The 14,538-nt window shown below is 40.7% G+C and overlaps 1 protein-coding gene across 19 annotated transcripts in view; it reads left to right on the top strand.

Moving 5' to 3' along the window:
* Positions 1-2,369: 2,369 nt before the first annotated feature.
* Positions 2,370-14,538, top strand: part of cast (calpastatin) — a 33,871-nt gene continuing 21,702 nt past the window's right edge. For 4 of the 19 annotated variants that reach the window (XM_080495022.1, XM_080495043.1, XM_080495023.1 and 1 more), the window contains exon 1: positions 7,901-8,040. In XM_080495022.1, coding sequence (XP_080351148.1) covers positions 7,966-8,040 — 75 coding nt within the window. In that variant the 5' untranslated portion in view covers positions 7,901-7,965. Of the gene's footprint in view, positions 2,794-3,467; positions 3,588-4,141; positions 4,238-7,884; positions 8,041-14,538 lie in introns of those variants that run through there. The other 15 variants (XM_080495042.1, XM_080495032.1, XM_080495037.1 and 12 more) reach the window with 9 other exon arrangements.

The raw sequence follows: 14,538 nt of genomic DNA on the forward strand, positions 1-14,538 counted from the left end.
TGTTACCTGTGACACAAGGACACACGGTTGCCACGACAACCTCCCTCCTATTTTATCTTTATTGTAACTGCCATCATTAGAGCACTAGTGTGGAGCCCGTCTCTGACAAGCGCCTCAACCAGTTTAAATAGCTGTTAAATAAAACCTTTAAGTGTTTCACTGATGTATTTAAATTCAATATTTTCAATTTCAATATGTGTTCAACGAAAGAGGCAGAAACAATTATGTGACAGGCATACCAGCAAACCAGTCGTGTTATGATTTAAGTGCGAGTCTAGATCCTGAAGATGAGGTTTACAGAAGTAACAGGTTGGTATAAATTGGACATCTGAATAGGAAACTGTCAGCCTCAAACTGAAAGAAGAGTTAAGAATAAAATGAAAGAGGGAATAATGCAGTACATATAAAGTACATATAAAGATTATCTGTTCCTGCTGCATTTTAGTAGTGAGATACATGGTTCCTGGACAAAAGGCTGCATTCATGCAGAAATGTGTAGTGTGACTGGCTTCTCACAGCCTTTCACTAAAGACATTCAGTTTTTGTTGAAATAAAAGATCACCACATTTATTTATTTATTTTTTACCAGTTAGATTGTAAATAAACTTGGTCTGTCCTAATAATGTGGACAAATGTCTTTTTTTCTTCTTTTTTTATTATTGTTGTGTTGCTCTGTCACATAAGCTGTTATGTCAGTGTTGTTAAGTTCAGCATATGTTGCATTAGTTAATCAACTGGAAGATCTGGATGTAGGCAGTTCTTAAAATATACAGATTAATCAGCTGACAACGAGAGGAAGTAACAACAAAACAGGTGGGATAAACTACCAACAGACAGACGAAAGCAGCTGCTAATGCACCACACATCCTGTTAATGCAGTCTGTTATTGTTCGTCAGTGTGGAAGATCTTCTCTGTGCTGCTGTCAAGAGGATACACTGAAGGAATAATTGTGTTCCCCTCAACCAGTAAAGAGGAGTTCAGTTTATTGTAAAAAGGATCAAGACAAAAGCTTAAGCTGACAAAAATAGTGACGTCGTAAAACATGACTTGTATATCAGTGACCCATTTGGACATATCGTATTCCCCAAAAGCAATTAAAAATTCATTTTGAATAAAGAAACAGCTGAAACTGAACCTCTGCATTGATTGTTTAGTAAGTTACTACTTGGCATTTCACCATCAGCAGATATAAATAATCCTGAAAACATAAACAAGAGGTTAAGTATCGGTTTCAGACATTCATGAATCACTCATTCACCAAATCTCAGCCATTTTACAAATGCCATCTGTTATCAGAGGATGCTGCGGAAATGTCGTTCCGGTGTCAAAGCGATTGGCATCACTCTGCCCGTGATAGACTGAGGAAAGGCTTCTCTGCTGCGGTGGCTTGCACACTGTTATCATGAAGCTTGAAGGTCAAACAGACTTGGTCTCTGGGCTCACGGACATCAGTACTTCACTCACCCTGGAGTAGAACTGGCAGTACTGAAAATTGTAAATATAGAAAGTGAGTATTGAATAAAGCCCACGCAACACTGTTTTATTCACCTTACATATTCAGTATAAATGTTTTTGTTTTTGAACATAGTTTGTCGAGAAGCTGCACTGAAATGATTGTAGGTAACTGCTGTCTGGTTTACTGTAACTGGGTTGTAAGTAGTTTATTTCCACAGCTCACAGGTGGGCCTAACGTGTATCCTCTTTGTTCCTGTTAAAAATTCGTTTTTCAATTCCATGTGGCATTGTTTGATTTTCCCTGTAACAGTGTAAAGGTGTGTTGTATTTATCATATGAATATAAAGTTGAATTGAAATGAACTTCCTGCATTTCGTGTAACCACAAACACTTCAACACACATCAAATTAGGCTGCACATACTTAGTTTTGCTGCCATCATTTGTTTATCCGAGCATATTTAGTTTAAAAGGACATATTTTTTTTGTTTAAATAAAGCTGGAAATGTAAATCTCTCAAACTCCAAACAACTGTTAAAAATGCCTCTCCTCATTGTGTCTAATTACAGAAAAGTTGGAGGGTCACACGGTGGCGCAAACACTTTATTTGAGGGACACCTCTTACTGTAACACCCCCATAACACCTCTACCGTGCTTGGATGATGTAATTCCTGTTTGTTCCAGCAGGGGGAAGCACTGTGCTTCACACACAACGCTCACAGAGAGCGGAAAACCTGACGACCAGCCGTGAGTCAACTCTTCCCCTCGGCCGCGGGGCGTGTCTCCTCCATGACTCCAGCCTGAGGAGAAACTGTTGCGTGTTTCTGTGAACATTACACATTGATGCCTCACAAATTTAACATGATTGCACTTTTGATTCAGTACCTCCACCTCTTTTACTCCTTTAATTCCATCCTCTAATCAATCTTCAGATTCCGAGTTTAGTCATCTAAAGTGTTTTTTGTTTTGTTTTGTTAAAATCAGTCAGTATAATGTTGAAAAGACTGTGGATCTGACAAGAGTAGCACATGAACAAGACCTTACACGCTTCAACTCCATCTTAAACATTTGTAAAAAAAAAAAAAAAAAAGAAAAGGAAAAAAAAAACCCTCTGCCAGCCAGTTTGATCATGAAATGGGAAAGTTGATTTTTTTTTTCCCCCAAGCGGGAGGGGCAAACTAATTAAATCCAAGAGGACGCTCAGTGTGCACACTAAACAGGACCGAGTGCGCAAAGCAAACTTTTAAACTTAAGATTGAAGATGCCACATAAGAAGAGAAGCCATGGCCATCATCATCACCATCACAAACAGACGAAGGAGGAAAAGGAGGAGAAGGAGGTAGGTTCTCCATTTTTGTTTCTCATTACATTGACAAACACGTGAAATGTCTCACAAGGGTGGCTTTTCTCAATTCCATTGATATGGCTACGTTTGTGTTGAAGAAGAAAACACCAGAGGTGTTTCTGACACATATACTACAGAGAACTGTCGGGATTCATCTTCTTTTAGTAAAAGCAGCATCACTGGTTATGAACAGATGTGATCTCAGAGGTTTTGATGTTTGCATCCGTCTCCCAGAAAAAAAAAGAAAAGAAAAGAAAAGAAAAGCGTCACACCTCAAATTGTTGGCGTAACTTTGAAAAAAAAAAAGTAAAACAATAGCACTTTGTGAATTACTTTGGAAACAATTGGGTGCGTGTAAATTATTAAGGAGGTGAACTACATGCAGGTCAGAAAGGGATTATTGACATTTTTCATTTTTTGGTGAAGCAGGAGAAAAAGATCATGCTGATACACATCGAATGTCTGGTAATTAGTGAGTAATTAGTGGATCGTGCGTGCGTGTGTGTGTGTGTGTGTGTGTGTGTGTGTGTGTGTGTGTGTGTGTGTGTGTGTGTGTGTGTGTGTGTGTGTGTGTGTGTGTGTGTGTGTGTGTGTGTGTGATGACAATGTACCGTGTCCGGGGAGTGGCACGCGGTTCTGGGAGGCAAGACAAAGGGAAGGTGTCGCTGTGAGGACGGCAGCGCGCAGCAGTTTGAGGCAGCTTGAACTTTATTTCTAATCGGAGTGAAGGTTGTGTTTTTTTTTTTTCTCCCTCCGGGTGCATCATGGCGTACGCAGCGTTTTGGCTTGTGAGTACCGCTCCCTCCCTCTTTTCTTTTCTTTTTCTCTCCGTTCTCTTCAACCCTCTGGCAGTATACTGACACTGTAAAAAAAATTATAGTAGTAAAGCTTGGCACCTGTATTCGTGTTCTTGCAGGAAAGCAGCCTGACTTGTCTGAAACTGTAAGTTTGTTGGATGCCCTTTAACTCTTGGCACCAGCTGCACGATAGTCATCTTCACGCTGAAATCAATATCTTCAACGGTTTTGCCTATAGTCTGTCACACAATGTTTGTAGATGGGTGTGTGACTGTTTAAACTGAGACAGGCTTTGGAAAAGTTTCACAAGTGCTGCCATTTGTTAGTAAATTAAAAAAGATAATACATGATTTGAAGTGAGACTGACAGTTAGTGTCGAGATAAGTTATTTTTAAAAAGCTGATGTTGATGAGTAAACCATCAGCACATTGTGTTGCAATCATGCATCCTGTACAGATATTTCCTTTCAGTCTACTGCCAAATTTCATTTCACCCTTCAAAACATTTGCACTTCCAATAACAAGCCCCCGTGTGTGTGTGTTTAGCAAAATCAAAAAGAAGTATTGGCTCCCAAGGTTGACATCCAAGACCGACAATGTCCCAAGTCACCATTCTACTCTGCAGCGCCCTACTATCGAAAGGTACCTGCTTCTTCTCCTGCTGCTTTCTCAGAGATACATTAAAGGGCTTTGTTCTGCAGTGGCACTATGTGGCCTGGAGTTTTCTGTTGCAGCAACACTTGAATAAAACGGCAGTGAGAACCTGCATTCCACTGATTCTCGTGAACATTACTGACTATATCATAGATAAAACATGTTGTACTGAAGTAAAGAGCTGGCACTACACAGGATGGTAGATGTCAAGGCAACTGTGTGTGTTTGTCTCCCTCTGCTGAGTGCAGCCCTGCTCCATGGCTTCCCAGACAAAACCGTGTTGAAACCTGTTTGATGACACAGAAAGTCACATTGTTATCAAAGAGGATGGAATTGATTATCAGCTATGAAATTGCTGCTTTTTTCCTGTTTCCTTCAGTCGAAAGTCCTGTCCTGTGAAGAGCCACTTCAATTTCTCCATGTCCTCAGTTTTCTCACAGTTTTATTGACTTGGGTTTTGAGAATTAAAAGAAAATGTCACCTGTGAGTGACATTTCTCTTTTTACTATAATTGCCACAAGTTCCAGTTTGAAGTTTAGAATCACACCCAAAACCAACTTCAAAATCTCATCTAAATGCAGCGAAGAGGGTTTGAGAAGCAATGCCTGTGTTCAGAAGTTCACTAGTTCAAATGTTATGCCTTCAGGTTACCACTGTGGGTCCTTGAGCAAGGCACTGGACCCCCAAATGGGGGTAGGTGTAGTTAGTTATGGACAGACTCAGTTAAATGCAGATAATTAATTCCCCTAAGAGAATCAACAAAGTATGCTTTTATTCTTTTGACTTTGTGTTGAACATTTCCCAACATTTTACTTTAAGTCAGACAACAGTGAGTTGAATGATTGACTGAAGTGCGGCCGGAGTCTAAATATAAAGATGAACACCAGTGTAGCAGGAGTCCTGTTACATATCCTGTACATACTGATTTCCATACACTGCCACATAATCACGTTGATGACAACAACTATGATTTCCACATTCACTTATGCTCTGCTGATGTCATTAAATGTGCTGAGCCGGTTGCTTTTGGTTCACAGAAACAATCCCAAGAAATATAGATTCACCATCAACATGCAAGGATTTCATACAGTATGTGTTCGAGAGGTTACAGAACGGCTCACCTCATTTCCCATGGTGCACCAGCTTGCTATACAGGCTCGGTCGGTAGGCACGTCACATTTACAAAGGTGTGTCTGTCTGCCTGACAGGGAGGATGACAGAGGATGAATTGTGTGGAGAAGCCTGTGTGTTTATGCACACACACGTATGTGAGCAGGCTGATTTTATGCTGAGTACATATATGCAAGTATGATTATAAAACATGCACATGTGTGGTTGCATTTTACAGGCTTTGTTTGTCTTTATTTTAGGCTGTCAGGTGTGAGGGGGAAAAAAAAAAACAAGCACAAAAAACTCAGACTTGCGTGACTTCATTCCAACTCTGTGTGAACATGCAGGGTTATTAAATCAACCAGCAGAGGATTTCAAAGGGTGACACGGCGGCTTTCTCGCTGAGAACAATCATGGCAACATGAATCATGTCAATGGATTGTTTACTGCACCTGATTTATCTAATTTAGGCTCAGTGGGTGTGGCTGCCTAGACCAGCTGGCTCTGGGCATGGGAAAGCCTATAAATGTTATCACGCCAATCCAGAGATTCAGAGTCATCAGGCATGTGTTTAGGCTGTGGGATACCTGGAGAAAACATACACATAAAGGTACAGAGAGAACATGCAAACTCCACAAACAGGAGTGAACACAGATATTCATTCATTATGAGTGGCTCTATAACAGGGTGAGCTTTATGAAGACAATGGAAGGAAGGGCAGAAATGATGGGCTTTTGCCAGGATGCCTCCTTCCTTGTATATTTAAAATTATATCATGAATAAAGATTGGTGTAGTGGTTCAGGTTCTTGTCGGTGAAGTTTGTATTTTTCTTATGTTTTGGGCTCTTTGTTTATGAATTTTGAAAAGTTGATTTATAAAGTGGCAGAGAATGACAGAACACCCCCCCACAGAGCAGAGTATGCAGTTGGAAATACTTTTTGTCATGTGTTGATGACACTGACTGTAAATATGTACGCGTGTGTTTTGTGGTTTGGTTGAATTTAGCCAGTAACAAGAGGAGTTAATAGGAGCAATTTTATCTTGCAGGATCCACAAGTACATGCACGAGTCGACGTGTGCATTTAATGTTCCCACAGCTGAAAACTTACAGCTGGAATCCAAAACCTTGCAATATTGTATAACTATTCAGTCCTATTGGAGATGTTTCTAATCAATTAATAATCTGAGACATCAATTAGGTTTAGTGGTTTCTCACAGTCATTAATGTCATAGTTATTAACGGTTGCACACTGACGATTCAGGTTTTAAGACAGGAGAGGTTTACCTGGTCAGGTAACTTCAGTGACCATTTTGCTTGTGTGTCACATCAGCTAGAGATTCACGCCAGGCTGGTTTAAATTCATTAAAAGTTTGGGTGTGTTGTTTTCTTGTTTTGCTGCCGGGAGCTTTCAAATAGAAGTGAGAGGCAGGGCTGCCAGACTGATTCCTGCGCTATGATTCACTGAAAAGCTGTATTGTCTGCAAAAACCCCACCCGAGGCCCGCCTCCAGGGTCACGTGAAGCCACAGGTGAGATGTTGCCTCAGATATATGGCTAGGAATGCACTTTGCTCCTGAAATGATAAAACGCCGCCGCAAGGAAAACAACTGGCTGCAGAGGTTCATGCTTTCATTTTTCCTTTTTCTTTTTTATACACGTCATGTGCTATTTCATACCACAAAATATCTTCTGCAGTTGAAGAGGGTTGAAAGCAGAACAAGTGTTATTTGAAAGAGCCATATAGGTGAAAGATCAGAGCCTACATCCATGCTCCGAGTCTCAATCGGTCCACAATATGCTTATAGAAACACTCCCTACATTCCTACTTGTTAAATCTGTTTTGTTTTGCTTTGGCTGTCAAGAGGAATCCCCTCCTATCTCCACCTACAGGATATCTTTGGCACAATGAAACATTGACGTAATCTGGGTCCCATCAATATCCGCTCCTGGGATTTTATATTATTGTTGTAAGAGAGTAAGATTGAATAATTTTGAGCTGAGCCCGGTCCCTTTGGGACTGCAGATGACAGATCTTGTAAAGTAAAACCAAAGTTGGTATTAGTACTTTATTACTATCGATGGTTCAGTGGTTGCATAGGAAGTGTGTACATTTCTTTGTGTGTGCGTCAGGGCCTCACAAACATCATAAATCTGGGTGTGTTCTTGTTAATAAGAAGCTTAAAAACAGGCCTCAGAGAAAATCCAACATCATTTTGGCATGTTGTAAAGGTTGATTTATACACATGCACATGTGTGTTTATTAATACATGTGTGTGCCCTTGTGTGAGTGTGTGTGTGTTAAAGCTGTATCTGCTTTCCTGAGAAGCAGCTCTGATGTGCCCCTCACCAGGTGGGGTGTCAGTCCTGGGTCAGCTCCCTTCCCTTTATAGCCCAGAGAGTTACTGCCCAGCCTCTTGTGACTTCCACATCTGATCCTACCCTTCTCTGCCTGATCACCACGCCCCCCTCCAGTCCCTCTGCCCCTCCTCTTTTTTCTCTCTGGGTCCCTTCCCCTCCTGCTGGAAACATGCTGCGAGCCGAGTAGACAAGGCAGAGGCTGACAGACATACACACACACAAACACGCGGAGGCACATTAAGCCAACATGGGCCAGATACTGACCTGGATCCGAGGCCCGCGGGACTCCGCGACACTGCAGGATGTGGCTGTGGAGGAGCAGGTGTGTGCAAAATGTGTGTGTGTGTGTGTGTGTGTGTGTGTCGGGAGGGGGACGTTTGTGCCATGGTAAAGGCTGAGGTACAAATCCAAAAGTTTCCACGTGTGAACTTGTTGAGTTAATGTTTTTCTGCCTGTTAATATCAAAGCTGATGCACAACAGTGTTATTGTTGGTTCTGTCCATGTAGTTGGTTCAAAAGACCTACAGGGGAAATACACAGTGGGAGGAAAACTCTCCTGGCTCTAATCCAAGTCAGACCTCTCTCTCTCTCTCTCTCTCTCTCTCTCTCTCTCTCTCTCTCTCTCTCTCTCTCTCTCTCTCTCTCTCTCTCTCTCTCTCTCGCTCTCTCTCTCTGTCATCCTGTGCTGGAATGTCTGAGGCTCTCAGTCAGCCTCTGTTAGTCTGCTCTGTGTGTTTTTGGTAGGCAGATATTAAGACCAACACAGAGACAAGGCCTGCAGTGTTCACTACAAGTTGCTACATGAATTAAAGCACAGGGAAAATAGATACATTGCTCCTACAAAAGTGTGAGGATGTCTGTTATGTCCCGATGACGTCCTTGTTTTCATCTCACTGGAAAAGAACATTTAGTTCATTTGGGAGCTAAATTCGATTCTTGTCTCTCAGACTCACGCTAATAGTATTCTCCTGTGATAATCTGCAGTCACAGATGGAGCAATCTAAAAGGGTGTGTAGCTGGAACAAGTTTAAGTGTCTTTCATGTTTTTCTTTGCACAACTTATAACTGCTTGGACTTTAGCTCATATCCTGCAGCTCGAGTGCCCGCTGTATCTTTTGTTACATTTTTCAAGTGATTGTCAGAGAATATGATGGCATGGTGATAAGTGAGACCTGCCGTTGTTATCAGGGCTGTGCTAATGTGCGCTCTGAGTCAGTATGTGATAAAGGTTAAATATCTGGGAGGGGGAATGTACACAGACAGCTCCGAGAGTTTTTGTGGGAGGATTGCTGCTGTCGTTCAGCTGAATGTTCACTTACAGATACAGAACTCGTCCTCCTCCTCCAGTTAGCCAGCCTGGACCATTATCATTAAACTGAGAGGAAATGTCCATCGAGACAAGCATATCTCGCCAAAACATGCATAATTAATACAATTGAAGCCAGAAACAGTCAGAGAAACTTACATATCAATGTACTTTGTATTTCCTGGCTGTCAGTCATTTTATCCTGCATGATGGTTGCATGCATAAACATATTATAACATAACATAAGCCACAGGTTTAATGTTTTCAAAATCTGAATGATCTTCCAATGTCTAAAGAAAATAAGTGTCAGTTAATCAATGTTTTGTATAATTTTAATACATTAAGCTACTGAAAATAATTTTTTGTGTTATGTTGAACTCACACTTGAATGTGCAGCATTCCTTACAGGTATGAAGGTAATATTTCACTCATTGTTTAAATGTCCGGTTCACTACTGTGCACTTCTGTCCCTTATTGTTGTTCTTGGCCACACAAGAGACCTGTACCATGAGGCGGGTACCCGGATTATCTCTCCAATACCTGGATTGACAAAGCTAACCTTTTGTAATCCTTGATAAGCAATACTACAAATCAGGTCATCAACTCGATAATTCAACCCAGGCTTTTCCCATTGGGATCAATATGGGTTCACACTAAAAGGGCAGAGTTTGTGGCATCTGACCAATCTCAAGCCCTGCAGAGCAGCTTCCATATTGGACAAGCAGACGATTATTCTCCAAAAATATGAAGAATTTGAGCACATAACCAACAGCAATGCTTGTAGAAAATTGCTGAATCTGTTAATGGGTAACTTTGTGAGATTATCGTTAATTTATTCATTGGAAAATATAATTGGACAGCATTCTGATCACTAAATCACACTTTATAACAGCACAGACATATCGGGCAGATATTCCTCATTGTTCTTCCTTTTGTTTATATTCTCCATCAAGTTAGCATGGGTGAATGTGCTTTTCATAAATCCATGTTTCTACAGTTTTGCCATTATTATTAACCTCATTAGTTCAGATGGAACCTTTGTGGAGTTAAACAGATGTGGGAGTGCTGAATGACAAGGCTTCATTTCATTATGTCAAAAGGATTACACTCTTTATAAATCTGAATCTAAATCTATCTGAAACACATTCTCTCCGAAGCACTCTTCTCACGATCTGTGCACCAATCAGGATCTTCTAAGAAATGAGCAGGTCATTTTCCAAAGAGATTTGATTGGTCAGGAATCAAAGCTTTTATACTTGGTGATAACTTATCCAGAACATAACCTGCTCTGGAGAACGTCAGCCGTTTAGCGTGAGTTATCATGGTGAATTACCCCGGTAAGACGTGAACTTGCGTCACAGTACGGAAAAACCAGGGTTAAGTAGTACAGGCCTAGTACAGGGTAGTACAGGCCTCATGCTGCTATTTTCATTTACAGAAACCTCCCTAAGCACTGTTATCAGCTCCACACAGATTTCGGGCATGAGTTTGAGAGAATTAAGGGACGATAATGAAGACTTCAACAAACAAAAAACCAAACAATTGTCTGACATTAGTTGGATAAATGTTGTGTTTATAGTTTGTTTCTAATGTGTATACTATAATAAAAAATTTTTGCATTCACCAACATGCAGACTGTGTTCCAGTGGTCGACCAAACACATTTGGGTTTGTTTCAATGTTATATTTCATAGCTGAAGTTTGAGGAAGTGTTTACATTTTTCTTATGAGGTATGTTTTCACCACCTGTTGATAAGTAGAACAAAGTGTCACTGTTGGAAATATTGCAGTGCCTCTGGAAAATTTTTTTTTTACTTTCATTCCATAATATAGCTACTGTTGGGGAAATCACAAACTTCATAATAATACCAACTACCTTTAAAATGATTTCATCATTTCACTGGCGTGGTATTAAAGACACTATGTCGGTCTAGGATATGAACAAATAACACAGCAAAGAATACAAATACTAAACTTCAAAGCATTTCCGCCATAGTGGACATGAGAAAGTAGTGCGCAACACTCAGGAAATTAGACTCTGCTGACACAAAGTCCGAAGTCAGATGTGCACTGACAAATCAGTCCATGAGTCTTCCCTCCCCCATGTTTTTGATACAGTTGCCAAGGGCCGGTGTCATGTGCAGTTCACTGACATGATGTCATCCAGCATATGGATCTCAAAGTTTGCCCTTTTTTTAATTGGTGCCAGATAGTTACAGACACTCAAGCAAAAGTTGTGCATCTAAAATGCTGTGTGTGTGTGTGTGTGTGTGTGTGTGTGTGTGTGTGTGTGTGTGTGTGTGTGTGTGTGTGTGTGTGTGTGTGTGTGTGTGTGTGTGTGTGTGTGTGTGTGTGTGTGTGTGTGTGTGTGTGTGTGTGAGAGAGAGTTAGGGAGAGCACTTTGTGTACATGTAATTGTAAATAGTGTCAGCTCTGTTGACATGTTTCCAGCTCAGCTAAATATTACCCGTCCATTTCCTGTTGAATGTGTTATTGAATGTAGCTGTTTGTTCCCTCAGTAGGCCGCGTGTTATTTCCCAGCTCCCGTTGCGACTTCACTGTCAGATTTCCCACCTCGTTGTTAGTTTGGCTTCAGCTCTCACAGACTTTTTGTAAGGTCAGTCATAAAACAAAAGCAGCCCTGGGAATACACCCAGGTTACTGAGCTTACCTGAAGACATGCTGCAGTGAGGCATGGTCGTTCAGCCCTCAGTCATGCTTCGTGGAACATTTGTAGCTACTTGATGTTTTTCCTGGATGCGCAAGGATAAATAACGATGTGCTAGGCCTCTGACACTTTCTGGAAATTGTAATTTGATATTATGATCGAGACTCCTGGTATTGCTTCTCATAAACTAAGCTGAAGTCATTGATGACATGCTAGCAAGCGTGTGATTGTCGCTATTTTCTTAATTGCTGACAAGTCCCAACTCTATTTGGGAATTATCGTTCTTCATGTACTTTGTTCTGTAACCAAAATGCACTGATTTACTCTGCTGTGTAAAAGTTGGGCATTTCTGTTGTGGGATGATGTGCAAGTTAATGAAGCAGGGGACTATGTGCAGTGCTATATTTAGAAACACTCCACAGACATGCAGCAGAGCAAACAACATCTATAGATTATTTTGAGTGGGCAGGCAATGGGGCCATGTTTTCATAGCAGCCACAATTTGTAGTTCATATGTTTGTTTTCATCAAATTATAGATTAATCGTTAATTATTGTGCAATCTGGTTTGTATTATGGCTTTTAGATTACTAGAGTCAGAACATTTATTCTACTTACAGCTTATTGTTGTACCAGAACAGAAGACTTACCATTTGTTAGATCGGCGGAAGATTTAAAGAGACAGGTGACACCTGGGAAACTAATGCTCCAGTGCACAGCTGAGACTGATTATACCACAAGCAAAAACATCCGAGTATGACGCTAAATTGGAGCTTCAAAATGCCTCCATACTGGATCCTACTGATTTAAGATATTTCCTTACACCAGTGACTTGCTGTGTATTTGGCCACATTGCATCCAAAACAAACAGACGAACATAGTTCTAAATGTTTAACTGTTGGAAACTAGTTGATTCAATTGATTTAATGAAGATTAGATTATTTCTTTTAGTACTATTTCTCGTGTTTTTTTTTCTCAGTGAAAGGTGCTTTAGTTTAGTTTGACTCACACAAACTATTGAATTGAGTTGCCTCAATTCACAGTTAATTTAGTTTCCTTCTTCCTTTAGCCCAGCGGTTGTCTGAACGGGAGGATGAGACTCCCCTCACAGCGCTGACATCACGTGGCTTTGAAAATATATTTTGATCTCGATGATGCCTGCGACAAATTTACTATTGGAGTATGTGCTTTATAGAAATTATTATATAGTTTTACACCTCAGTTGTGTCTTTTTATCTGGATTTCTTCTCCAAACTGTTTTTTTTTTAATGTCCTTTCACTGCTCATATAATTTCATCACTTTCACGAACATGCCCTTAAGCTGGATTTCTCAACACATTGTCACATTTTGCAGGTCACAGCATTGATTCTTCTCCTTTTCTATGAGTTGAGTCGATAAGTTTCATAATGCCAGGTTCATACTGAGTACAGTAGTACAGTCACTGTTCAGTATCAAACAGACATGATTCACACACTTTTTGAACTTCAGGCTAAACGTCTCTTTCCAGTTAAACCTCTCTGTATAGTAACCTTCTGCAAATTAACGTGTGCGTAATCAATCTATCAAAGACTCACCTTAAGAAATACGACCCCATAAAACCTCCTCGGTTTCTTGTTGAACTCCGAGAAACCTTGTGTTTCTATCTTTACTGCTCTGATTGGTCAGCCACTCTCAATGGGTGGGTCTGATTTGCTTCATTTGTTGTTAACAAAGATAAATGTTACCGGGACTACTAAGCAAAGCATTTGGATTCAGTATAAGCATGTTTGCTCACATACCAACACTCTCACACTGACACATAGTCACTGATGCAGTCAAGGACACAAAAGCAGAGGACGGGCTCTGTTGTGTTTGTGGGTGTCCGGTGGGGCGGCACTGTTTGAGATTTATTTTGTAAGTTTCCCATGCTCAAATATTTCTGTCAGGGAGAAACCAGTGTGGCGATTGCACAACATGTTTAGGAGATCAGAAGGGTCTGCATGCGTGTCCTTTTAAAGTTATTTTAAGGGGAATGTCCTTAAGTCACTCTAGATTTGAGACAAGCCAGACCACCATGCGCTGTGGAAACAAAAATATGCCAACCATGCTCATTCCGTTTATCTTTATTCAAGGTGCAGCTTGTTAATCATCAACATGTTGAGGATTTTGCTTTTGTAAGCATACTCATATTCAGGTCAGAGAGACCTCAATAAGAAGAAAAAAAAATTCCCCTTAAAGAGGCATGAATATTTTTTAGGGCAAAAGAAGAAAACATTGCACATTTGTTATAAATCTCAGTTCGCATGTTGTATCAGAGTGAGAAGACTAAACAAATACGACATATACACACGTCCCAGCCTTGTGTTCATTCAGCACAAATCCACAGTCAGATCCTTCAGTTGACAGACACAATAAGTGTTTGGGGTTCCAGATGACACAAACATCCTCATTGTGTTCATACAGGAACAGTTTTGGACACAAGGGGGAGCTGCTTTTACAAAACCCACCACTCTTTACATGTTTTGACATCTTTAATCTTGTAGAGTAGTTATATAAGTATAAAGTATCTGGATTAACTTTGTGTGTTGAACTCAGCAGTGCTGTGAATGCTGCGTATGTGCAGAGAGGGGAAAGTTTACTGTGCCATGGTTCTCTGAAAATCTTGCCTAATCTCTGGCTGCTGTCCAGATGTAGAGTTTCCTGTCTGATCCTTTGTCCGGCTCCTACTTTGATGACCTGTGGAGGTTGGGAAATAAAATGTTTCGTTTGCCATTAGTTTCCTGACGGATTTGACTTCTCTGTACTGGCTGCTCTTTGGGTGTGGTTTGTGCTACATGTGACGTCCTCCTCCCTCTCCCTTTTCTTTCTG

This window comes from Blennius ocellaris (genome assembly GCF_963422515.1).
Source record: "Blennius ocellaris genome assembly, chromosome: 4".
NCBI classification, from domain to species: domain Eukaryota; kingdom Metazoa; phylum Chordata; class Actinopteri; order Blenniiformes; family Blenniidae; genus Blennius; species Blennius ocellaris.